Source organism: Camellia sinensis, chromosome 12 (genome assembly GCF_055761805.1).
Source record: "Camellia sinensis isolate YWXY chromosome 12, ASM5576180v1, whole genome shotgun sequence".
NCBI lineage: Eukaryota > Viridiplantae > Streptophyta > Magnoliopsida > Ericales > Theaceae > Camellia > Camellia sinensis.
The window spans coordinates 54,632,635-54,659,595 of NC_138972.1; the positions used below are offsets into that span (position 1 = coordinate 54,632,635).

General features: G+C 32.6%; 1 protein-coding gene and 1 long non-coding RNA gene across 13 annotated transcripts; one reads left to right on the forward strand and one right to left on the reverse strand.

The window, feature by feature from the left end:
* The first annotated feature begins 238 nt into the window (after nucleotides 1-238).
* LOC114270632 (uncharacterized) lies at nucleotides 239-6,921 on the forward strand. Of its 10 annotated transcripts, none has more exons than XR_003631995.2 (5): nucleotides 265-1,829; nucleotides 4,621-5,028; nucleotides 5,658-5,728; nucleotides 5,818-5,899; nucleotides 6,702-6,921. XR_003631995.2 is itself a non-coding variant. In XM_028212167.2 (4 exons), exons 1-4 carry the CDS (start codon nucleotides 1,682-1,684, stop codon nucleotides 6,704-6,706), a joined length of 306 nt encoding a protein of 101 aa, XP_028067968.2. In that variant the 5' UTR covers nucleotides 290-1,681; the 3' UTR covers nucleotides 6,707-6,921. The 10 variants fall into 10 exon arrangements, 2 of the variants coding, with proteins under 2 accessions (XP_028067968.2, XP_028067969.2); XR_003631994.2 differs by having other exon boundaries at nucleotides 286-3,006; XR_003631991.2 differs by lacking the exon at nucleotides 265-1,829 and adding an exon at nucleotides 4,001-4,532.
* A 10,673-nt stretch (nucleotides 6,922-17,594) lies between these two features.
* On the reverse strand, nucleotides 17,595-23,820 carry LOC114256144 (uncharacterized). 3 transcript variants are annotated; one of them, XR_014346379.1, is made up of 4 exons: nucleotides 23,578-23,820; nucleotides 23,350-23,473; nucleotides 19,240-22,750; nucleotides 17,595-18,191 (listed from the first exon to the last, which is right to left on the reverse strand). It is a non-coding gene; the product is annotated as an uncharacterized LOC114256144 (long non-coding RNA). The 3 variants fall into 3 exon arrangements; XR_014346378.1 differs by having other exon boundaries at nucleotides 17,595-18,186; nucleotides 23,350-23,820; XR_014346377.1 differs by having other exon boundaries at nucleotides 23,350-23,820.
* Between the last annotated feature and the right edge of the window lie 3,141 nt (nucleotides 23,821-26,961).

Consider the following 26,961-nt stretch of genomic DNA (forward strand, 5'->3'; position numbering starts at 1 on the left):
AAATTCATTAAATACCAAAAATATAAAAAAAATACAAAAAAAAATGAGAATTCAGTACATTTTTTATATTTTTATATATTTATTAATTTTTTTAAATATTTTTCAAAATTTTTTTACTTTTTAAATACATCTAAATTTTAAAAATATTCATTAAAAACAAAATAAAAAAAAAAACGAAAACCAAAAAAATTCACCATTCAAAAAAACTTAATTCAAAATACTCAAACCAATCTCTTTGTCGGATCCACTAGAGAGACTTCATAAGACAAATCATGGAACGGAGAATTTTGATTTGAAATACAAAATCAATGTCGTTGAGGGGTCCTTGAAAAATCAACAAATACAAATCAACAAATACAGTGACATTTGTACGCTGAGCAGGGAGGGCTGTTGTGCCTTTGGAAAACTGCACAAATCGAGGAATCAATTGAGGCAAAATGGTTCTAGGGCAGTGAGGTTGAGAACCAGGAAGGGAGGGAGGAGCAATGGAAGGAGAGGAAAGAGAAAGAAAAGCTCACCGGTGAACTTGCAAGGGCCTGTAGCCAAAAAAATGAGTCGAGTTGCAGGGAGGGCATAAGAGGTTTACGAAGACTAAAAGAAAAAGAGACATTCAGAAATTGCTAAAGCAGGATGAAGAGAAACCATGCAAGAAACATTGCTCGGATTCGGAAGGGGCTGCTGGTTGTTTGGTTAGGAGAAACGAAGGTAATCATTGTGATGATTTTTTATTGGAATATGAGACTGCACTGTTGTTGAATTTGATTCTGGGTTCGGATAGCTCTTCATCACTGTGAAGCTATTAAGTTAGAACTATCGAGGGATGGGTTACCCTCTGACAGTTTGAACAGCTTGTTTTTTGACTCAGTCTCATAAGCCAAACTTAATTTTTCTAATGGAGACTAAAACGGAGGCAAACAAATTGGAATGGTTAGGAATTACAATGGGTTTTCAATTCTGGACGGGTGTTGATAGTGTTAGACAACCGGGGATGATTCTAAGACACTGCGTGTTCTTATACTGTTTTATGGGCATCCTAATGTTAATCGAAGGTCAGTTATATGGAATCAAGTTTTGAGTTTTATTGCAACCAGTGCTCAGCCAATTGTTATGATTGGAGATTTTAATCAAGTTTTGTATTCGTATGAAAAACATAGTAAGGTAGGTAGACCTATTCAAGGGGCCAAGGTTCTCATGAATTTTATAAATGATCATGGATGCAACAGTTTCGCCTTGTGGTTCTTCTTGCTCTACCTATTCAGAGATCTGATCATAGCCCATTAATTCTGGATACAAACCCTGTACCTAGATGAAGAAGGAGTTCTAAGCGGTTTGAGGCAGCATGCTTGATCGATCAAGCTACAACGGAAATTGTTAAGAAGGCGTGGGCTGTACCGGTTCAAGGTTCGTATGCGTTTCAAACAATACAACATCAGAAGTTTGTGATACAGCACTTGCGGAATTGGAATAATTTACACCAAAGAAGTCTGGCTGCGCAGATTACAAGGGTTAGAGCTCAATTGACAGAGATACAGAGTAGAGCAGATCTATTGTTATTTCATATTGAAGAAAAGCTCTTAAGACAACATTTAGATGAGTTGTTACAGAAACAGGAAATATATTGGACGCAAAGAGCTTGACAAAAATGGCTTCAACTAGGGGATAAAAACACTAAGTTTTTTATATGGCTGCAATGATTCGTGCCAACAAGAGAAGGATTCTGTTTTTGAAGAGGGAGGATGGGTCTATTTGTACTTATCAGATGGAAATTCAGGAAACATTTTTGTATCATTTCAAAAGCTTGTTCCAGAAATCGGATGCATTTCTTCTAGGTATTATACCCTCTTTCTCATACCCTGCCCATTTTCAAATTTTCTCTGCCATCCATTGCAGTATGTCAGAGGAGCATAAAAGAGTTTTGAATTCCCCTTTTTTGGCCCAAGAGGTGAAGGAGGCTGTTTTTTCTATGGAAGGGCTAAGGCCCTGGGACTGGACGGTATGATTGCGGAATTTTATCAAAATTTTTGGGATATGGTTGGGGATTCGGTTGTTTATGTTGCACTGTCCTTTCTAAATACAGGAATCGTGCTTAAGGAGATGAATCGTACTTTTGTAGCTTTAATTCCAAAGAAGAAAGATTCTCAGACTATGAATGATTTTCAACCCATTAGTCTTTGTAATGTTATTTATAAAGTCATTTCTAAAGTATTAGCGAATAGTGGAGGAAAATTTTGGCTGACTTGATTCACCCATCACAAAATGCTTTTGTTGCGGGTCGTCTCATTACAGATAATGTTTTGATGGCTCATGAATTAATCGAATTTGTTAGGAAAAAGAAAGGGGGGAATAAGTCTTCCTTTGCTCTTAAATTAGATATGAACAAGGCTTATGATCGGGTGAGTTGGGATTTCCTTTGTAAAATTTTGGAGGTTTTTGGGTTCAGTCCACATTGGATTCAGTTGATTTACCAATGTATATCAACAGTATCTTTCTCGACTTTGGTGAATTATCAACAATCTTATTGGTTTCAGCCAACTTGTGGTATGAGGCAAGGGGATCTGTTGTCTCCATAACTTTTTATTCTGGTAACTCAAGTTTTATCATTGGGGTTAGATTCTCTTGCGTCCCAGGGTGTTTGTAGAGGGATTTCTATCAGTCGTGATACACCGGCTATTTCTCATTTTCTTTTCACGGATGACTGTTTATTTTTCATGGAATTTGATTTGGAATGTATTTGGTGCCTCAAATGGTTTTTGGAAGCCTTTTGGGATCAATCAGGTCTAGAGATCAATTATCATAAATCTGAACTGATTGTTAGTCCTAATATGGGATTGGCTCAGCGAGGTTTTCTTGGTGATTGTATTGGGATAAGATTGGTGGATAGACCTGGTATGTACTTGGGTGCGGGGTCTTGTAAAACGGATTTGTTTAGACATTCTGAATAGATTTTCTGCAAAGCTATCGGGTCGGAAACGTAGTCTTCTGTCTTTTGCTGGGAGATGTGTTTTGGTTAGACATTCTCTTCTTTCAATCCCTTTGCATGTGTTATTTATGTTTAAATCCTCGATGTACTTTATTCGTAAAATTTGCAGTATTGTCGGAAACTTTTTGTGGAAACGCTCTGAGGGTAAGGGAATTACTTGGAAAAAATGGGATACTCTTTGCTTACCAAAGGCAGCAAGTGGTCTTGGATTTCGTGATCCGGGTTTGTTGAATCAAGCCTTGCTGGCTAAGGTAGCATGAAGAATTATTCAGAATCCCCAATGTCTTGTAAGTAGATTTTTCTGGGCAAAATATTGTTTGAAAGATGTGTTTATGGAGGCTAAACCAAAATCAGGGTGCTCATGGGCATGGAGGAGCATTCTTTGGGGAAGTGATCTTCTTAAAAAAGGTTTGGGGTGGGTTGTCGGAAATGGTGAAAGTATTGATGCTTTTGATGATCAATGGATTCCTACTTTAACTAATGATGAGATGATAGGAAGAGGGATGGGTAGATTGTTCAGATCCTTTAAAGTCGCTCACCTTATTAATCAAATCGATATGTCGTTGTGAAAACCTTTGATTCAAACTCTTTTTCCTGAAAATATGGTAAATCACATATTGAATATAAATCTCCCCAAGTTAATGAACATGACCAGTTAGTGTGGAGGCCAACTAAGGATGGTCAATATTCAGTTAAATCTGGCTTTTTTCTTGCTATGAAAGAGGGACTGACGGTACATCATTCGGGTAATTGGGTCTTTAGTGGGTGTTGGAAGAAGTTGTGGCAGTTAAGGATGCCTCCAAAATGAGCGTTTTTTATGTGGAAGATTCTACATAGAATTTTACCTGTTGAAATTTTTTTGATGTGTTGTGGTGTCTTATCCTGTGTGTTCAAGGTGTGGAGTGGAAGACAAAGCATTAGAACATCTTTGTTTTCAATGTATTTTCTCTAAACACATTTGGAGAGTTCTTGTCTTGGGTTTAATTTTAAAAATGGTGAGGAATGTTCGGTTCATGATTGGCTGGGACAGTGGTTCCAAAATGCACCAGATGATGATGCATTGATTGAATCTGTTAAGGTGTTGTGGGGAATTTGGCATCATATCTCCCCACCTGATTATCACCATCCACTGTCTCGACTACTTCCCCTTTTCTAATGCACTACAACCTCTTCTCTGTATACTACGACCCTTTCACATCACCCCACTCCATTTCTCACCTTCCGCAACCACCTTAAACTCATTAAAACTCTAGTCCTACCCACACTTGAAACCCTCTCTCTTTCTTGTGCTCCCTAGCTGGTGGGAGCAAGGGACACAATTTGGTTCACCACTACTAATACAATTTGGGAAAAGGCATTGCGATGGTGAAAGTAGTTGGTTAGAGTTAGTAGAGTAGGTGATGTTAGGGCAGGATGATGGGGAAGACTAGAAGAGATGGTGGTGGTTGTAGTTGAAAGTCGAAAATCAAAAGTAAAGGAAGTAATAATTTGGAGTGGATGTAAGGTTAGGATTTGAAAAGTCAAAAGTCAAAGGGTGTAGAAGATATGAAAGGTTGGAAAATCTTTAGTGACGTTTAATTTGTGTATTAAATATATAACAAAAAATAAGTTGCCTTTGTGATAATGGAATTTTCTTGCAGTGATCATTCAGGGCAGAGTACTCGAGGAATGGGCCCAGTTTGAAATTGGTGACAATCAGAAAGCCTTCATGAATGAGGTTCAATATTGATGAAGGGGCTGGTCTCTGATTGGGCTCTATCAGCCAGGTTTCTCTTTGCAAAGGTATGAAGCTGGTCTATCAGGATCTATGAGCAAGAGGACAATTTTCAAATGCAATGTTCAGTGGGAGCCCACTGTGATCAGATAAAGGTCCTTATTTGTTGAGAGGAGGAAGGGTAAGTGGGGCAGCATGATTTGAGGCAGTGACTGTTTTTTGCAAACCCAGAGCATGTTAGAAGGTAGACAGTGGCTTGCAGCAAGAGGCAGTGGTGATGGAAAATGTTGACAAGGGGAGAGCTCTGTGATGGACGAATGCTTGCAAATAACGGGTGAGTTGCTGAGATGACAGAGATACTTTATTAAAAAAAGAGAGTTGGTGAGAGATAAGCATGTGATCGGAGCAACTGGTGTTGTATTACCAAACAGTGGTAGCAAAGTGTATTGATTGTGATTTTTGTTTTTGGTCACCTCTGGTTCCTTTGTTTTCTTTTGTTTTTACTTTGAAGGACATAATACGTATGGAGAGAATCAAAGTCCTTAGTTGCTTGTTGAGAGTGTCTCAGCTTGTCAACATATTGCCTTAAAATTTGAATCCTTGGTTCCTTACCATGTGCTCATATTGGTTGATTTCCACTTTTATTTATCTAAAATGCCAGGATTTTTATTTTGTCATTAGCTGCAGTCTTTGAAGTTGGCCATTCTTTAATTTTGAGTTGATTATTCTTTATTAGCTTTAAAGAGAGGCTACCAAAAGAGACATGGTACGTATTTATGCTTCAAATGGTTAAGTTTTGCATGCCATGTCTGAGTCATTAGCCTTTTTGTCGGAGTTGCATTATCTTTCAGTAGTTTTCTTCCTGTTGTAATTTGTATGTCCTGCTAGTTCACTGTTGTTTTTACAATTTGGATGTATATTGCCTCGTATGGATGGAATCTAACAGCTTTAACTAACTTGCAGTTCAAGAATTGCACAGCAAGGAGGTGAAATCGTCATCTGATTCATATTTGAAAGGTCTCAGGATATTAAAGGTGATCTTGGGAACAGTTTGATGCTTAAAATATTTACAAGTTTCCCTGAACAAAGTGCTGAAGTGTTTAGTTGCATGGTTACCCAACAGGTTTTTACATATTTTTTGCTGTTTTGGTGGTTTTGGGGAGTCCCCGTGGCTTTCATGTATAAGAAACTTGTGGAGCCCTTTGGTAATGCTTTCTTGACATTAATATCCAAATTCAATTTTGTGAATGCTCTGTTTCCAGTTTATTGTTGATGTCTTCTACTTTCTATTACCCTCTGTTTTATTGGGCAAAAAACATTTTCTGAAAAATGTTTTTTTATATTTTTTTGGCTTTTGGTAGAAACAGCAAATGTTTTCCATGGTCAAGAGCTAGGCAATAATAGCTTCTCCGCATCCTGAAGTGTCCACTTTTAAATGGTGAAAAATATTTTCTGAACTAAAATCTTACCAATGGCACCACACTGCTACCACCATCGCCATCAACACCACCACGGCCACCGGCTTCTACCTCTACTCCTCCACCACCACCAATACAACCATTAGTACATTAGTTTCAACGATGCAACCAAACATATGAAAACACTTTAGAAAACATTTTCTATGAAAAATATTTTTTGCCTAAACAAACTGAGCGTTAATGTTTAGTATAGTTTCTACCGTTGTGATGCTGCAAATTTTACTCGTATTGACAACAACAACAACAAAAAAAATTATATATATTTTTTATAGATAGCACACTACAAAGCTACACCAATCAGCTGGCATGATTATTTTTCCATTACTTGAAGAAATAGAAATGCTTGAAAGTTTACTGTTGTGTCTTGATTCAGTACAATTCTTCTTCCAATGAGGTATGCATATGCTGCCAGTTTGAAATGTCATCATATGCAGCAAATAAAATAATTATTACAGACACAAATCATAGGACTTGAGCTTGATGATTTCTGTTATGAGGTCTCTGATCATGTGTTTTGATGCAAATGCAGGTTGAGATTATACCTTGGTTGAATTAGCTAACAGGGTCAGCAAAATTATTGGTCAAAAAGTCTTCCATTAGAAGGATTTGCTACTTGAAGACACCCAAGTTGGAGAAAAAAAAATTTGTTTTTTTTTTTTTCTTTTCTTCATGTATTTACCAAAAAGGATTCCATGTGTAAGTGTTGGAGAGAAATTAAACTATTTGTCTAGAATTGTTCAAAACAAAAATTATAGTGAGAATCCAGATAGTGCATCAACAATAATAACTAAGGGCAACAGATACAAAAGTTATAATTCGAAATTTGTTAAAATTGAAGAATAGAACAGATACAACTGATAATGTAACAAAAAATGTGACTCATACTTCCTACAATTTGCAATGCAAAGCACAATTCAGACTCTACTAAAACATAATTTGAAGGGAAAAAAAAAGCTAGTAAATAAACCAACTAAATAATCCAATCCATGTTCACATTGAGACTGGGATTGGCTTGAGAGTCAGTGTCACTGCTGCTGATTGTTTCTTCACCCAACTGAGGCTCAGTGATTTGTAGCGGATTCATCATATACATTGACGCAAACAAAAGTTCATTGAGAGGCGAAGAAAATTGCAGACACATCTGATTAATATCACAGTTGTTCATGGCATTAAGAGTAGTCTCCTCCAATGTTTCATTAAACTCACATGTCAATGGCACACTCAACTCACTACCATCACCACCACTACTTCCAGGAACTCCATAGCAATTCAATGGCCAAAGCGGCACGAACATGGGTGGCTCAATTAATGGTTGGTACTGGTAGTGCATCTTACTGAACATCAACAACTCAATTCTTCTTGTTAATTCCTGTAATTTCAATTTCATCAATTTCCATAAACTCATCAACTGTTCTCTTGACAACCCACAAAGCCAACCATCATTCCAACCCAATAAACCCCTGATTTTATCATCGAAGCCACGATGATGATCAGAGGGTTGTTGCTGTTGTGCTTGAACCAGTTGTTTGCCTCGGCGGTTATTCTTGTACCTGTTTATGAGAGTTTTGACGTGGGTTGGGTTTTCAGGCCATGTCTCAACCTCATTGTTGGGCCCAAAACAGATGGTGAAGGCATTGATGTCGCACAATATCGAGAGCTCCATTGTTTTCTTGATGATACAGGCTTTTCTCTTCTTGTACATCACTCTGCTCCGCGATTCGTGGTTGTCAATAATTCTTCGCTTGATGGGTTTTTTAATCTGAATTCGATTTTCAACCTCCATGGCTTGTTTTCTTGTGAATGAAGAAAGGAAGACTTGCAAGTATATTTTTGATGAAAAAAAAACAGAGCAATACTCACAGAAATTGCTACAAGTATACTTTTGTGCGTAAGAATGTTAAGAGTAAGAAATTGGTACATATATATATATATATATATAGAAAGAGAGAGTAGAGAGAGTAGAGAGAGTGTTGTGTGTCTTTGTGTCCGTGCGTATGTTGTTGCCAAGGAAAGAGTTTTGATTGATGGGATACGAAGGACGGGAATCACGGAATTAGTTGACAACTTTATAAACACGCATGTAAGTATAACCAGCAGGGTGCTTGGCAAAGCATAGCACTGAAGGGTAGAGAGAGAAATTGAGATCAAAAGTTGTAAAAGTACATCGAAAACCTATATATGGAATCATTACAATTACAATATTTTTTTTTAAACATAAGATTTCAATATAATATTTTAAAAAAATTCTTAATGTAACATTTCAATGTCAAAAAAAAAAAAAAAAATTATTTGTATATTTTTTTCAAACGTAACACTTCAATGTAATACTTAAAAGAAAAATGATATGTAAACCATTCTAAAAGTTTGTGGGATTCTTCAAACTATTCAAAAAATAGTATAAAAATTCCTTATTGAGCTTTGAGCAAATGTATAATTTCAAGTTATGGGTGCCACATTTGAAAAAATTATACTAAGAATTTTTTTTGAATTTTGTGTGTGTTACATTGGAGTGTTACGTTTGGGATTACGTTGCTTGGAGTATTATGTTTGAGAAAAGTATACTACGGAGATTTTTTTGTGTGTTATATTGAAGTATTACATTTGGAAAAAGTACACTAATAAGTTTTTTTGAAGTGTTACGTTGTTTCGTTTGGGAAAAGTGCACCAATGAGTTTTTTAATGTGTTACATTAGAGTGTTACATTAGAATGTTTCGTTATTGGAGTGTCACATTTTTATTTGTAATGTGAGATTTGTTCTATGAGGGAAAATTTAAATCCTCTATAGTACAGATTGTCAAAATGTGTAATTTTACATTTAGAGAAACCCAGTTTTATCCATAAAAAATTAAATCCAAACATGTAAGTGATTATCCTTTGGTGTAATTTTCATTTTAATAGGACCTTTGGATTCATAAGAAAAAATAGATGACTAAATATTTCACAAGATCATATTTTAAGATTTATTAGTGTTTCACCTTTATTTTTATCAAAAAAAATAATTTATTAATATGAAAAGCTATTTTGATAAAATAAAATAAAACACTTTATTACTCTATCTAAATAAAATTTATCAAAAATTATATTTTCTTATCTTTTATTCATCTAAATATAATGTTGAGATATTATAATTATTATTATTATTATTTTTCTCACCTTACATCATGATCTAAACGGAGTGTAACAAAGTATATCACAGAACAGATGAGTTCGGGTAAATTACACGGTCTCCACCTTATGTTTAGCTTTTTTTTAATCATTACTTTTGAAGGTTTTTTTTTTTTTTTTTTTTAGTTTGACTTTTTATATTTTAATTTTTTACAAATTAATTTTTATTCATGATTAGATAAAAATTATCACATTAAATATCATGTGCTATAAAAAATATATTATTTTATTGAGCCCACTCCAAAGCCTTCGTCTATCATATCATGTCCCGTTATAGTCCCCGCTCTACATTTTACTGACTACTCCAGCCCTTATGAATCTTTTAAAAAACAATACATTTGAGAAGTCAATTGGTGATAATACTCAATATAGCTCAAATCCTAGCTTTCTACATTACATACTTTTAAAAAAAATACATTTGAGAAGTCAATTGGTAATAATACTCAAAATTCAGTATATTTTTATATATTTATTAATTTTTTGAAATATTTTTATAAATATTTTATTATTTAAACACATCTAAGTAAGATGCATTTAAAAAAAAATTTTAAAATGCTTAAAATTTTAAAATGATTCACAAAAAAATAAATAAATAAACGAAAAAAACTCAATTTTCAAAAAATTGAAATCACACTGATTAGTTTTTTTTTTTTTTTTTTGCACATAATTTTTTTTCATTTTTTCAATTTGAAAGTTGATGTTTTAAAATTTTGAAAAACAAAATGAATGTCAAATCACCATATTATTCATTTATAGATAATCATAAATGATAAACAATCATTATTTGAATGACAATTTCGACTATTAAAGTTTTAATAGGACTTGAAGGTCCAAAAAATCTTAGTTATAGCTTAATAGAATATAAATTCATAAATTAGAACTTGTGTGTAAATGTTCATTAATTTAAATTAATGTTACAAACTAATAACCAGAAGATGCATTAAATAAAATAAGCACAGTACATACTCATGAAAAATCCAGCGCTAATTGATAGTCCGGATCTGATTTTGCTTGAAATCGTCCGAATTTTGATTTGTCGGTTGTCCAGCTGGTCATTCAATAAGAAGGTGACAATCACAGTAGACAAGTATTTCACTGATCGTTCGGACGAGCAAACCGGCAAGTACAATTTTGAGTTTTCAAACAAACTCAAACTAAAGTTACTAATTATTTTTTTGAAAAATTACAAGTGTCCTATTAAAACCAGAGTTGGTAAGTGTGGTATTTTTACCATAAATTTCATTTTTACTTTATAGATAACAAGACTCTCGCATCACTCTCACATCGTCCTACATGTGGTTTGACTTTCATTTGAGAGTTTATATATATATATATATATAGTATTGTTCTATAAAATATTATTACACATAAATATTGTATTTTTTGAGTTGTTCTAACATTATGTCTGGAGTATAGATTTATATAATGATTTGAAAATAAAATAAGAAAATATATTTAAAATATGAATAAAATATAATTATGCTTCACATATATTTTATACACATTTTTCTTTTTATTTTGGATAAATTACAAACAGACCCTGCAATTTATTTAAATTACAAATTACCCATGTAGTTCTAGAAATTACATTATGTCCCCTATGATTTTTAATTTCATAACAAATAGGTTTTTTTAATATGTCATCAAATTAATTACTAGTTTTTAATAATGTTAAAATTTTATTTGAATTAATAATTCAGATAATTTTATTATTGTATAGGTGAACTATTAGAAATTTTATTTTTTTAATTAATTCTGTTAAATAAAAAATTCTGACATGGAGGTATTTGTAATTTTTCAAATTACATGAGACAATTCATATTTTAAGCAAACCTCAAATGATGTATTTGTAATTTACCCTTTTATTTTTTTAAATCACTACTCAAAAGTATCTCTAATATTCTAAAAAGAAAAGAAAAGAGTATCTCCAGTCATACACTATTTTTTTTTTTTCATTAAAAATATTTGATGGAAAGGTGCTAAAAAAATCATGTATGATTCTTCCATCTATTGTTCATTAAATCAAGGATATTTATTTATTTTCATTAAATTAACAATTTATCAAATTCTTATTAGATGAAAATTTTAAAAAATAAATAATTAGAGATTTTTTTAAAAAAATTAAATTGGTGTTTTTTTTTTTTTAAAGTTCCTCATATTAAGATTTTATAAGATAAATGACATACAATGTTTTCATAGTAGTTAAGATCCCTCAACATTTGTACAGAGAAAATTCGACTTAGAAAAATTTTGTCTGACTTAAAGAAATTTTGCCCCGATTCAAAGAAATTTTAATTTTCACAGAGAAATTTCAAAATTTCTCTGTAAATACCAAAGAAATTTTGAAATTTCTTTGAGTCGAGTGAAATTTCTTTAAGGCGAACAAAATTTATTTGAGTCAAATTTTCTATGAAAATGTTGAGGGACCTTAACTAATAAAAATAACATCTTAGATCTCTTCTACTACACAAAGTTGGAAATGGATGTTTAACTAATTTTCCTTTTTAAATTTGATGAAAAAGAAAGTTTGAAATAAGAATGAAATTTTTAAAAAGATTTGGACAAAAAATTAATGAAAGAATTAAAATAATTAATATCAAATTAAATTTTATATTTAAATTTAAAATTAAATTTGATAAAAAAAAATTAGTAAAAGATTGGAAATACTAAGGTTGTGTTTGGTTAAGCTTTCCAAACTCGATTTCACCCCTTGGTTTGAGCCACGTGTTTGGTTACAATTTTTAAAAATTGATTTCACACCCATCTATGAAAACATGTCGACCCAGTCATCCTCCCGGACGTTCGGCCAGTTGACTGGAACAATGTTCATTTTTTTTTTTTGGCACAAGTTGTTTTAATATTTTTAAAAAAATATATTTTCTATTTTTTTTTTATAAGCTTTGAATAAAATTTTGGATTGTGTGTTTGATTATGAGTTGTGAATTTTTAAATCAAATATCATGTCACATCACTCAATTCAAATTCAATTCAAAACTCTTTTCAAAACTCATAACCAAATAAATTTTTTACACTCAAATCATAATTCTAAAATTCTACCAAACACAACCTAATTTTTTAACTAATTAATGCATTATACAATAATAAAATTTAAAGAAATCAATTTAATAAGTGCTTTTGCCAACTTAAATATTTAAAAAATAGTAAATGCACAATTTTTCATAAAGAATGTAAACAGTTTTTACTAATTAGGTCTCGTTTGGGAAGCCTCCCTTTTAGCTAAAAAGCTAAAAAATTACTAAATTAGCCAAAAAGCCAACAACCCATACCAAAAAGTCAAAGATTCTCTTTTCTCTCTACTTTTTGCACATTTTTTCGTAAAAAGCTAAAAAGTCATCCCAAACATACTAGTTTTTTTTAGCTCATATTTTAGCCAAATAGCCAAAAAATTACTAAATTAACCTGTTCCGAAACGAAACCTTAATATAGAATTTGTTTTCTCATATTCGAAAGCGCCCAACGAATAACACTTGTGACAAGATTAACAAGTTATACACACCCAAGCAAAAGAACAACACAAATGGAAAAACACAAAACGAGAGAGACCAAAATATAAAAAAAGAGACCGAGAGATCGAGCGAGAAGTGTTAAAAACACGGATCGATGACGTGGCCACATATTTTTATTTATTAAGGCCAAGTTTGACATGTCTTGAAAAAGACAAAAAGTCAAAAAGTCACTATCTTATTTAAGTCACATCACTTCTCTAACATATCACTTTAAACCCAATTCAAATCCAACTCATATTTCATAAAAAATCAAAAAGTATATTTATTTAGAACATCCCAAACAACCCCTTAGTTTAGTTAGTGTACATGTCAATCATATTTTTTATTCTAACTAATTAATGAAACTAACATGATACCCTTACACTAAATTCAAGTCAAATATTTGAATCACATTTATCTTAAAAAGTAAACGATTCAAATTATTAAAATTGAGCTAACAATATACTTATTAGGGCATGGCTTCTGTCCAGTCTTTAATCAGACTGGACCATGCTGTTGGGCCTGTGGGGGCCCACCACGGGTCCCGTTTTGATAATCTGAATCGTTCAATGTGTAGAACTTGTCAAATACTATGTGGCTGTAAAAAATCACGTTAATCGGATATCGATAGCTATGTGATCAAATCAGTTTTGTATAAAAAAAATGGACGGTGAATAAATTAACGGTTGACAAAAATCTTTTTTGATCACATAGCTATCGATATCCGATCAACGTGATTTTTTATAGGTATATAGTACTCAACGAATTCTACATATTGAACGGTTCAGATTATCAAAACGGGACTCATGATGAGCCTCCACGGACCCAACAACACGGTCTAGTCCGATTAAGGACTGGACAGGAGCCATTCCCTACTTTAAATCTAAATACTCTCTTAAACTGAATTCCCAACATGAGAGCATTTTTAAGGCAGTGGTTGGGAAGCCATTTTTGGACCTTTTTTTATAAAAAAAAAAAATCATAAAAAGATCAAATAAGTTAAAATAGTCAATAAGATAAAATGTCACATCAAATCTATAATTATTTTATTTTATTTTCTCATAAATATCATGTCCAATTACAAAAAAATAAACTCTTTTTTCAAACACAAAAATTTTAATCTACTAAAATAACCAAATATTAAAATAGTCTATTAAAATAACCAACTTCTTAAACGCGGCCTAAATCCCAAACGATTCTTGTGGAGCAATTATTCATTGCCCATGGGCATTGACTTGACCATATCACAAAGTCAATTCACAAAATTACATTAGTTTTTACTAGTATACCTAAGTTCACTCATAAAAAATTGAGAAATCATATCTTAGGAATATTTGTGTGAATTTTCATGATTTTATTAGCTAAATTATGTATATTTATGAGAACTTATTTAAATACATATGATATACACCTTACACACCCGAACACTTTTCATTCTACATAGATCCTACATAAAGGAACAAATTAGAGTATCTTCAACGGTGTATCTTTTTTTTTTTCACTAAATTTGAGTAAAAATGTGAATAAAAACTCCATTTGATATCAATTGCTCCAACGGATGATTTTGAGTTTTTATCAAAACACTGGTCAACCGGACGGATGACTTGGTAGTCGATCGGTCAATGTATTTTTTTCATAAATTTTTGCCTAGATGTGGTCATCCAGGGGACATCCGGTTATGAAAATTCAACGATTATGAAAAATAATGGATAATGTTAGGGACACCAAATTTTCTACCAAACAAATGACCAAATGTCTCACATGGGTGTGGGGTCTGCAATTTTGTGAGCCCCACACCCATGTGAGACATTTGGTCATTTATTTGGTAGAAAATTTGGGACCTGTAGCATTTTTCAAAAATAATTCCATAAAAGCTCCCAACGTTCTTAATTTGGTAAAAGATTTTTAATATTTTTGATTTAATACTTATTTGATAAAACCATTAGAATAGGAAAATAAACATTCGTCTGGAACTTGTGAAGGAAGTGGTGATGAAGAAAGTCTTGAGCACAGACAATCCTTTGCCCTCTGATCCATCAAAATAGTAATAATAATAATATAAAAGAGCTAACAATAAAACCAACAATACTAATAGTTAATGTTGTAGTAGCAGCAGCAACAGCATAGCAACAATGATCATAATAGTAGTAGTAGTTATCATAATAGCAATAGGAGTAACAATAATTGTAATAATATTACCAATAAAATAGGGAAAATAGCAAGAAAATGATCTTAGGGATATATAATATCATGTCAGTGACAACCTTTCTGGAAATAGCAGATTTCATGAGAAAGGAAAACTAATATCAAAGAGGCGGTACCCATCTCTCTCTCTCTGAGCTGAGCCGTAAACCATTTCTGTTCCTGATGATTGAAACTTTTTATTCCAGGAGCCCTTCCTCTGATGATTTAGCATAAACTCTCAAGGTATGGGATCAAAATTTAATGGCTGATTTTGTTGACTTCCCAAGCCTAAACTCGACACCAAGCTATCATCTTTCTCACCCATCTTCTCTTCCTTTCTCAAAAACGAAACAAACCTCTTCCCTTTTCTTCTTTTTACTTAGTGGGTTTCTTAATTAGCGTTTAGACTCTAAGACAGCAAAATGTAAAGTGAGGTTGAAAATGAGGTGCTTTACAGCCAGAGGTGTCCTAGCCTTTTGCTTTGTTTCCCTAACTCATCTCTATTTTAACCTAACCTAGCTCTATCTTTTGGCCTAACCCATCTCTCTGTGTTTACCTAGTCTCTCCTCGTCCTTCTGTAATGCCTGGTTAATTTTTGTTGTCAAGCCCGTATAAGTCACCAATTTCGCTATTTTAGTTGTCAAGTCCCTATAACTCACCGGTTTGCTGCATCTTGGTGAGGTATAGTGGTGTTCTTTGCAATTTTGTTCTTGGGTGCATTTGAGCGTACTTTTGTTAGCTTGGATTTGGGGTGCTATCACTTGGTCAATCCTTATGGTTAGCTACTTAGATCAAAATGAATTGGTTTGTAGACAAAAAGAACGTTTCTTGGTTGGAGGTTAACTAAATTAGTAAAATTCAGGGTTGTTCATTGGTTAAAAGTCAAAGCATGATGACATCCGAGAAGAGTGAATAATTCTGTGATCAACATCGAAGGACTGAAGGCTTATTTGGTGTGGAGTATGAAATCAGGTCCCAAAAGACACACAAAAGATGTTATCCGGTGGTGTCCTATTCAATTAGGAGTATTGAAGCTGAATAATATTGATGGTCATCAAGAGGAAACCCTGGTTAGGCTTGTGTATCATGGCTTTCTAAACAAAATAAAAATTGAAGTGAAATTTTTAGGTGGTTGATCACAATCAGGAGATTTTGTCCATCTCTTCGTAACGTATATTTCAATTACGCATTAGGTATTCATCGTAACAGTGTTGACAAATAACAAATTTCGTATGAGCTGTCTTGGTTCGAGTGGTTGGGGGCTAAAAGCTTCCTATATAGGTGTCCGGTCTTGTGATGAGTTGTTAAAGTAGTTAATTGTGGGACCCATTAAGTGGCTGAGTGTCATTTATGGGATGCCTCCGTATTGACTGCCAATAACTATTTTGTTTTTTCACGATGAACCTTGTTAATATTTTTCTTTTTAGTTTGGTTTCCTACTATTGCTCATTTACCATTTGCATTATTCTCCTATTGTTGGTTTAATCTTTCTCCTGCTGGTATTAGTTCTATAATATAATATGGCAAAAGGTTGGGAAAACTGTGGAGGTGATTGTGATTAGAGAATCAAGTGCTGCCCGTTTGTATCTGGAAGTGTTTGTTGATGAGACTGGCGCAGATAAAGTAAATAGGTAAATATTTTGTATGCTTTTTGATATGTCTACATATATATTTATATCAATCTTTAAAATGGGTGTGAATTCATGAGATTTTTTTATCAAACCAAACTGTTTGGTTCTTTCGATTGTTTTATCTTTATATTTGCGATGCGGGGTAAATTGCATCGATCCTACTGCATTTTAATATGGGTTAGAATGTCCTCTGCACACTTAGTCGAAACAGTCTCTCTACATATTGAAATTGTGAAAATTTGCCCCATTAGTCCGTGTAAAATTTACCCTTGTTTTTAAACATGGGAAAATTTTAACCCACATTAAAGTGCAAGTGGGCAGTCCTTGCGATAAATTATAGTGATTTATTAGAAGAGTAAGATTCTTCTTCTATTTTTTAGTATTGTAGAATTTATAATTTATAATTTTTGAGGAATCATTTGGCTGACATGAAGTGGTTTTATTAGCATTTTTTTTTGGGGGGGGGTAGGTAGGTTTTATACTTTATGATTACAATTTTTATGCTTCATTCTGATATTGTATCATGTAACTTGTCTTCTCAGATGGCCAGTACCTGAAAAATACACATTTGGAAGAATTCAATATCAATGTCAATAATATGTTCTTTATGCAGTGGTGTTTTGTTGGCCCAGCTCAAGTTTTCACAAGGCTTAAAAGCGAAATTTTATTTAGAGGCTTCTATATTTAAACTTATATAATCATATTTATTAGTATTTCTGTTTAAAAAAAAATATTTATTAGTTGTGACTAAAATTTGGAGGTTCTCACTGCTGGAAATTCTGGTTTTAGGGGCGTTTAAAAAACGCCGCAATAGGTCTTAAAAACGCCGTTAAATATTTTTGTGGCGTTTAGCACCAAACGTCGAAGATGCGGCCGTCGCTATAACTCTGTGGCGCTTTATAAACGTCGCTATATGACAATAGGCGAAAGTTCTGCCAACGGTAACATGACGTCATCATGCTATTTAGCGACGCTTTTAAAACGCCGTCATATATCTGATGCTATTTAACGACGTTTTTAGAAACGCCGTGATAGCCCCTTTTTTTTTCTTTTTTTAATTGTGCTAATTTTAGGTTATTGAACCCAAAAAAAACCTATAATAAAACTGAAAAATAACATTAATATGAAATAATAACTCCCATTCACATAGTAAAATCTTATCAAATGAATTACATTAAGGAGTCACCAAAAAAAAAACAAAAACATTCACACACAAATCATTTGAATTACATTAAGGAGTCACCAAAATTGGATGTCCCTCTATTTGAGCCAAAATAGGAATCTGAGTTCACCAAAATACAAATATGGACATTTGAGCCAACTTGATATTCATATTCTCATTCACAATAACCACATTCACACACAAATCATTTTCCTACCATATCAACCTAGTTCACCACAATTGGATGCCCCTCTCTATGCATTGCGTCTCTGCAATTATATTCGGAATCTGAGTTTTGTTAACTTGTAATCCAGCCTCTCCATCATTGTCTCCAATGCACTTTTTCCATTTATCGCTGTTGTTCCCTGAACTTAAAAACATGAATACAATTTGGGGGGGAGAGAGAGAGAGAGAGAGAGCGAGAGAAGTTGATATCAGTAATCATAAATAATAGAAAATGCATCTAACCGTTGATAGCAATTCCAAAATCTAACAATCTGCCAAGACTTGTACTAAATTTGGCACCAATATTAGCAATGTCAACATGCAACAACTTTAATGGCATCTCCGTTAGAGCATTGTGCACTTCATAATTGATGCATATATATTATCATCATGTGTATTTTTAATAGCTTTAGTTTCGTTTTTACTTCAGTTGTCAAGCATGTCATCTTTGCTAATATATAAAAGTAGAACACTAATTTTGTGTATATTTTTCATTTCCCTAAACTATTCAAAGAAAATTAAATTATGCATTATTAAAATCCTTTTACTTCTATATTCATTTGAGGGTAAATGTTCAAGTAAACACATTATTCTAAAGAACTCCCCACAACTGCCTAGAACTCCCAGTTAGTTTTAAAAATTCTCTTTCCTAATTAAGAGGCTACTTAGTACACCTCTTTCTCTCTCTCTATGCACTATTGTTCAAAAATTGGCTGACTTAGTGGTTCTTTGTGGCACTTGCACTCATGTAATGAGTGCCACCCCACTAGTTTCTGTAATATTTCTATGCATTTGATGGGGGTCAAATCCTTTTGATGTTATAGGAGTGGCAGCATATCAAGAGGTTTTAGAGGAGAGTTCAGGCATTGGCAAATTATGCTGATGTAGTAAGAGACAAGCAGTTGCAAAAGTAAGAGAGGGAGTGGGGGTGGTTTGAGACAAGCTGTCAATTTGTCATGATAAGATTCCTTCGTAATTGAACAAAACAATGAACACATCGCACAATGGCACAAGGAGATCAATCACCAAAAATAATATAAAATCATGTTTAATGATTAATCATTGTAAACTGAGGCCAACAATAAAATTCTCTGTAATTGATCAAACAAATAAACTGTGATAGTCATGTCCATTTGATTTCAATTGAATTATACTATACAAATACTACTAAAAAGTCAAAAACTTATACGTACCAGCTGAAACTGAGCCATGTGATGTATTACCGCTACATGATGTGGTAAGAAGACTCCCCGACCAGACCATCTTATCATTAGTATCAACCAAACCCTCACCCTCCCTTCGGCTCTGCATTCCCCCTCGGATCTGCACTTCCCTCTCTTCCCTTTGTGTCATTTTAAATGCTAAATCCAATTGGAATGATGTCAGCTTGTGTCACTTTCATATGAACTGCAGGGCAAAATAAAAATCATTAAAATGGGTCCAGCTAAATGTGACTGCTTCCACACTACGGAGGAAGCAGGAGGCATATCTATTACATAAGGACTGATCTCTGAACTGCCCATTTTATCATGAAATCTGTGTGTTATTTCTCATGGTATAAGTTTCCTTGAACTTACAATACATACATCTATACTATTTATATTATTATATAATATAATGTGAACACATATTTTAAGGTCCGTCACGCTACCTCTCTGTCCAGAAAAACCATGCCATATGTCTGTGCTTTTCATCATAAAAGGGATAAACATGTAAATATCAAGTCGCCACCGAAGTTCAGAGAAAAATCATGACAGTTTCAACTGCCTACCCTCAACCATATCTCTATTTAAACAGAAATAGAAATTCATATTATGAATTTTACAAAAAAAAAAAAAAAGAGGACCAAAATGAATTGCTACGCATTGCATGGGCCCAAATGCTAATATATATATATGTATACACAAGTACATATTTCTTTTAACAAGGTATACTAATTAGACATTTACATATTTAACATGATATGTACACACAAGTGCAGAATTCAATTAAAGAGAAAGATGATGATGATGAAAGTGAGAAAATGGGTTGACCATGGGGTTTAACATATGGCTAGTTACTGTTCGAGAAAGCTCATGCCCATAGGTGAGAATTATTTTTCTCCAACCACAGAGACAGAGAGCAAGGAAGGTACCCTGAATGAAACAGAAAAGGAATAGATGTATAAATGAAACTGAACTTACCATTAAATTTCACATTTGGCTGGACAAACTCTGGCCAGGTCATAGCAAATTGGATCAGTTAATAATATACATATTAACTGGAACCTAGATCTGGCTTAAATGAATGTGATCCTCTATCACAAAAAACAGCAACCAGGATATGGCATGTAAGAGACCAATACTAGAAAGATCAGGCCTAATAATGTGCATATGCCTAGTGTTAACTGAAGTTTTGACATTTAACATTGCACAATCAAACAGCTTATATCAGAATTTATAACCTGATGCAATGGCAGACTGCTTAAAGCTATGATTGATAAATTACTAAAAGGTCAAAACCACAAGAGATTAATAACAAACACAACATTGATGGCCGTCTTGTTGCAATTGCAAATGTCATGGAATCTAATTAGTAGTAATGTAGGAGATATGATATTATAAATCTTCACACAGATTATGAAAAAAGGCATTTGGTCAGGGAAGTATCTAAACTCGCTCTATATGCAAGCCTACTTGACACATACAAACTTGTGAACAATTAATGATCCAGCTCTCAGAAATCTTCAGAACAATCCAAATTCACCCATAAAGAAGCTGTAACCTCATATTCTTAGCTAATAAATAGAATGCTAAGTTATTGGAACCAGCTTAAATTTTTACCTATGCATTCTCTTAGGATGAAAAATGAAAAAGAAGAAAAAGAAAGAAATGTGGAACCACACAAATTACAACTTATTTCTCAGCAGCCAAATAAGAAGAAATCACAAATTAATTTTAGTAATGTCCTCAATAGACTGAAACTTATGCACTGCTTAAAAAGGCCTTGGAGTTCATCATTTTATAAAATAACAGCCAAAGACTTGGACCAGAAAATGTAATTATGTATACTTGATAAAACTGAAATGATTCAACCAACTAGAATATTGGAAACTTATTTCCCACTTGTTGATCACATCAATGATTAAAATTAATACTGCTTTCGCCTAGGAGAAAAAACAATTATAACTAATTAATAGTGCATTTTGCCAATCATGAGTATCAACAGCCAAGTTACATCAAGAACAAATTAATAATGTGGAAAGGATACAGAAATTATGTCCAGACAACATCCATAATAAGATAAAGAAGGTTTAATGCACTCCTAAGAGGTAAAATGCTAATCTCACTCTATAATCAATTGTCGAGGTTTTCTAAAAACAGCTATCAAATATTCTGTCCTAACCTTTATCATCAAGAAAATTACGCTTTATAGGCCAAACATTTATGAGATCAAAGATCATAAAATCAGCAAGTAAAAATATGATAATATCCCGAAGATTAGGCATAAATTAACAGCATAGAAAATATACAAATGGACAATAAACGATATGTGAAGGAACCTGTTATGTACTCCTTTAAGTTAATGAACCTGCTTAACAAATTACACAGAAATGAATTAGAAAGTAACAAGATGTAATGTCTAATTATACCTCCACTCGAACTACTGAGAAAGGCTTTCGGCCTGTTTTATGATGTAGTGTCTTCTTCTTCTGGATTTTTCTACTCTTCTTGCTTAATTTCTATTAAATATGAAATTCATTTGAGATATTATCAAAAAATTTCACATAAATAAAATTGTACCGATGCACTCTGAAGCAAATAAGCAATGTTGGTTCTAAATAAATTTGTTTTGTTTTGTGCACACCTGAATATTTGTAGTGACTGTACTTTATTGTATCTAATGATGATGCAAATAAAGCCATCTATTTGTTGACATTGGTGATTCAGTTACAAGATTCTTGAAATGTATGTACCATCTAAGTAACTAGAAATGTTATGGGTTCCATGACTAATTCATTCTATTGGGATTCATATATCTTCTTTTGACTTAGCAGCTGAATGATTAGATTCAAGTTCAAGACATCACCTTTCATGTACACATGGTAACAACACAGACATGGTTTCAAATTTCAAACAAGTGAAATGTTCAAAGTATGGTCTTTTCTCAACAAAGTGAAAGAAAAAGGACAAAGTAATCCAAAATTTAAAGCAGCAAATATTTTGTCCATATACATATAAAATTGAATGTTATTATTCTTCTTTCCATTACCTTATGGTCCTTATAGTTTATATTTAATTCAACATTGAGAATCAAACTAAGAAGTAACATTCTCAAAAAAAATTACCATCTACTCTTTCTTTGTTCTTTTTATAGATTTACCCAATAGAACATAACCTTCATTTCTCTACTCTCTTTGTGAGAACTAATATAAACATTTTGCTGTGTATGGAGGACATTTTCTGTGGACGACTTTTTTTGGAAAATGTAATTGCTAACTGCTACTCCTTCAGGCTGTAAAGTAAAATGCAACATTTATTTCATTCACATGTTTTACTACAGTCTAAATCCCTAGATAGAGATCATCTAAAAAATAGAAACTTAAATATATTCATCTGAATCTTGAGGTTTCAGAAGAGTACCCGGCATTCAATGAGACAATATAGCAGCTGCTGCAAAGCAGGCAACTGCTTCAACAATTCTTCACTATCCACCTCCCTAGTTCTGCTTTAGCCCGATCAGTGAAGAGAAATAACAATTAGAAACTGTCACAGATCTAAACTGGTTAAAACTTAAAACTGATGACACCCAAAATATTGCAATATAAATAATTCAAGTGTTTTATAATCTTATTATTTTATCATACCCATGACAACAACTGATGTACCAACAGATGAAGAAGATCCACACATATACGACATTTACATATAAAATAACAATAAGATTTATCAGAACAATTCACCCAAAAAAAAAAGATTTATCAGAACAGAGCAATGTAAATGAAGCCACAAACAATCCAGTCCCAACTAGAGAATAATAGCCATGCTGAACAAGCATAAAGGATATCAAAACCATTCAAAAGCAGCATAAAATGAAATATTTTCAGAAACAAAATATGAACCAACAAACAATCAACACGTTCAGTGAGAAGAAACAACAGGACATCAACATTCAAATATCAAAACCATTCATAGAATTTCACAGGATTGATTTCAATAACCAAATCGACATTGCACCATTAGTTCAGCTTGAGAGAGAGAGAGAGAGAGAGAGAGACAGACAGACAGACAGACAGACAGAGACAGAGAGACAGTGGAGCTCACCGATCTAAATCGCTGAGATGAACTTCGATTTCGATTTCGAGAGAGAACTTTGAAATGGCTCTGATGAATCACCAATCTGTTTCGCTAAGACCGAGCTGAATCTCTGAATCATCGAGCTGAATCCCTGAGATAATTATGGTTTAGACAGCAGTAAAGCTCACCGATCTGAATCGATTCACCGATCTGAATCTCTGAGATCATTAGGGTCTAGACAGCAGTAGAGCTCACCGATCTGAATCGATTGTGAGAGAACTTCGAAATGGCTCTGATGAATCACCGAGGTGAGATCTTTGAAATGGCTCTGACTTCGATTTTGAAAGATCTTAGACAGTGCAGAGAGAGAGAGAGAGAGATTTTCATTTTCGCTTATCAGATTCAAAATAAAGGTGAAAAAGAAGGAGATAAGGAGCGCGTGGGACGACACCATTTGAAAGCATCTTCTATTTATGAAACGGTACCGTTTTGGGTTAAACGAAAAGGCGACGTTTACAAAACGTCGTTAAATATTAGAAACAGTGACGTTTTCAAAAACGCCATTAAAAAAACGCCTCCAAAATAGATATTTCCTGTAGTGTCTTTAAAGTGTTTAGCTATGAAAGTAAAGAAATTAAAAGTGTCAAAAGTTATCAAATAAATGTTATAAATTCAATGTGAATACTAAAAAGGGGTGGTAAATCTTATGTTCAAATTGATAGGGGGCTTGCACCCAAATTTTTTTTTTTGGTGAGGAGCTTTTTTAAGTGAGCTTTCTTAGAGCTTCTCTAATTGTTCTATCAAATCTTTCATCAAATTTAAGTAAAAATTTAATGAAAAATTTGATCTAATATAATACACTTAAATTGCTTTGTTGATCGGATATGATACATAGGTCCAGCAATATATTTGCTATGTCCCATTCCATTTTGCCACTATTCTGCATTTTCTGGATAACTAGTAAAGAGTCGGGATTTAAAAATAGAAAATTTAAGACTCGTTCATTCAAAAAATCTTAAATAAAATTTAAACTACTGTAATATTTATAAACATGACTTTTAGATAATTAATTCTTTATTTTATGACCACGCTAGTGTTGTCTGTGACACTTATAATTGCTCATTTGGTATGTGAGCTACGGAGTAATTATTCAGTAATCTCGTAGTATAGATGTGTGATATTTTATAATACAAAAATGATTTAGACCTCTAAAAGAATAGCTCTAATAAAGCACTAATTTGTCTTTTTCTACCATCTTTTTTGTCTTTTACTTCACTGTTTTTTTTTTTTTTTTATTTGATTGACAGCTCATTAGGGCTGTCCTTTCCCAGCTCTAATTAGAGCTCCGGAGCATCACCCTTTATAATATTGTGATTAGTAGAGAATGTGGATAATTGAGATATTGTGTTGGGTGATAGAGAGATGAATCCGAGGATAATGCTGTGAGGGACTCACAACAATAACTACTGTGAGCCAAAACGATGCCATTTTGGCTCTTAAATGCATATTCAAGTTATAAAAAAACATAATTTAGCCGTTGAAAGGGCTCAAACCCAGAGCACGTGAGGATAAGAAACGCCATCCACCACTGCACTACTTAGCCTACAACTGAACATTACGGCGATATAATTTATTTATTACTTTAATATTTCAGACATATATTTTTTTTATTACTTTATGAAAATGAATAATGCTTGGGACCCCCTTTTGGGGGGTCACCCCCTCACCCCCCTTTGCCACGTGGCAGGGGGTGATTGGTGGAGCAGGAAAAAAAAGAAAAAGAAAAAGAAAAGGTGACCAATGAGAGAGAGAGGAGGTCAAAGGGGGTGGTGGGAAAAGGGGGATGAATCATTACTCTATGAAAATATCTTTCAAACCAACCTAATTGTTTTTTATGCAAAACATTATTTATATATATGTTTATGTACCTAAGTTAAGAATGAATATTACGTATATCAATTATTTTAAATGGTGTCATTAATAAAAAAAAAGTATATGTACATAAATCAAACTAGGTGGATGTCAACTAGGTGGACACTATTTTTTTTCTCACTATAAAATTAAGAATTACATAGTTAAATAATTCAGATAATTTTATTATTGTATAGGTGAACAATTAGAAATTTTATTTTTTCAATTAATTCTATTAAATAAAAAAATTCTGACAATGAGGTATTTGTAGTTTTTCAAACTACAGGGCGTAATTCCTATTTTAAGCAAACCTCAAGAGGTGTATTTTTAATTTATCCTAATTTTAACTAGGTGGACACTATTTTTTTCTCATTATAAAATTAAGAATTACATGGTAAAATGATATTAAATGACATCCACCTAGTTTGATTTATGTACATATAATTTTTTTTATTAATGACACCATTTAAAATAATTAGTATACGTAATATTTATTCTTAACTTAGGTACATAAACATATATGTAAATAATTTTTTTTATAAAAAACAATTATGTTGGTTTGAAAGATAAAGATATTTTCATAAAGTAATAAATAAAATATATTTCCGAAATATTAAAGTAATAAATAAAATATATCCCCTCGATATTGCAGTGGTTGAAGACGTTTCTTTTCTTCACGTGCTCTGGGTTCGCGCCCCTTCAACAGTTATATATATATATATATTAATTTGAATATGCATTTAAGAGCCAAAACGGCGTCGTTTTGACTCGCAGCAGTTACTGTTGCCACAACAGTACCCCGGATCCTAGAGAGACATGAGGGGGCATGATGAATAATGATTGGCTAGGAATACGGACACGTGATATTCTGAAAATGCTGAATAATTTCCCGTGAGTTGCTATGAGCTATATGGATTTATGCCTTGTTTGGTGGAATTTTTTTAAGTTAAAATTTGATAATAAAAAATATAATTTTTTTTTTTTCAATTAATCATTTTTTTTATAACTTATTTAAGTTATTTTTGTCTAATAAATTATAAGTAAAAGTTATACCAAACAATCTAAGACATAGACTTTCAAATTAAAATAAACTATAATTACCTCTTAAAAACTGTACCAAACAACCTTATATGTCAAGATCACTTTGCTTTTGAATTTTAATTCATCTAAAATAAATAAATAAAAGCCAAAAAATTCAGTTCTTTGGTAAAACTTACTTAATAATTGTCTAGTATTATTTTATTTTTTTAATTAAAATTTGTAACAATTATTTCTCTTTCTCCCCCCCCCCCCAAATTTCATGTTTAATATTGAAAATATCCTTTCAATTATAGGGATTCAAGCTTTTTAGTATTATGTAATTAAGATCTACTTAGTTATTGTTTTTACAGTATTTGTTGTTTTGTTATTTAAAATTTAAAAAAACTCATGAGGCCAAGTGTTGGTTGTGTGATATGAGCCATAGTAATAGGGGAGTTTTGACTATGTGAATCTCTTTCGATACATTTCATTTATATGCAACTTTAATTTCATGTTTTTAATAAAATTTTCACTTTATTAAAAAAAAAACACTGTCACTCAATATCAATTCACTTCTCCCTACACTTCATTTGGATTTTAAAGTGAAATACAGTTTTTGAGTTTCTTTTTTCCTTTTTTTTTTTTGGTTGTCTTTAGTAACCTTTTTTTCAATTTATTCAAAATTAAAAAAAAATAATAATAAATGCA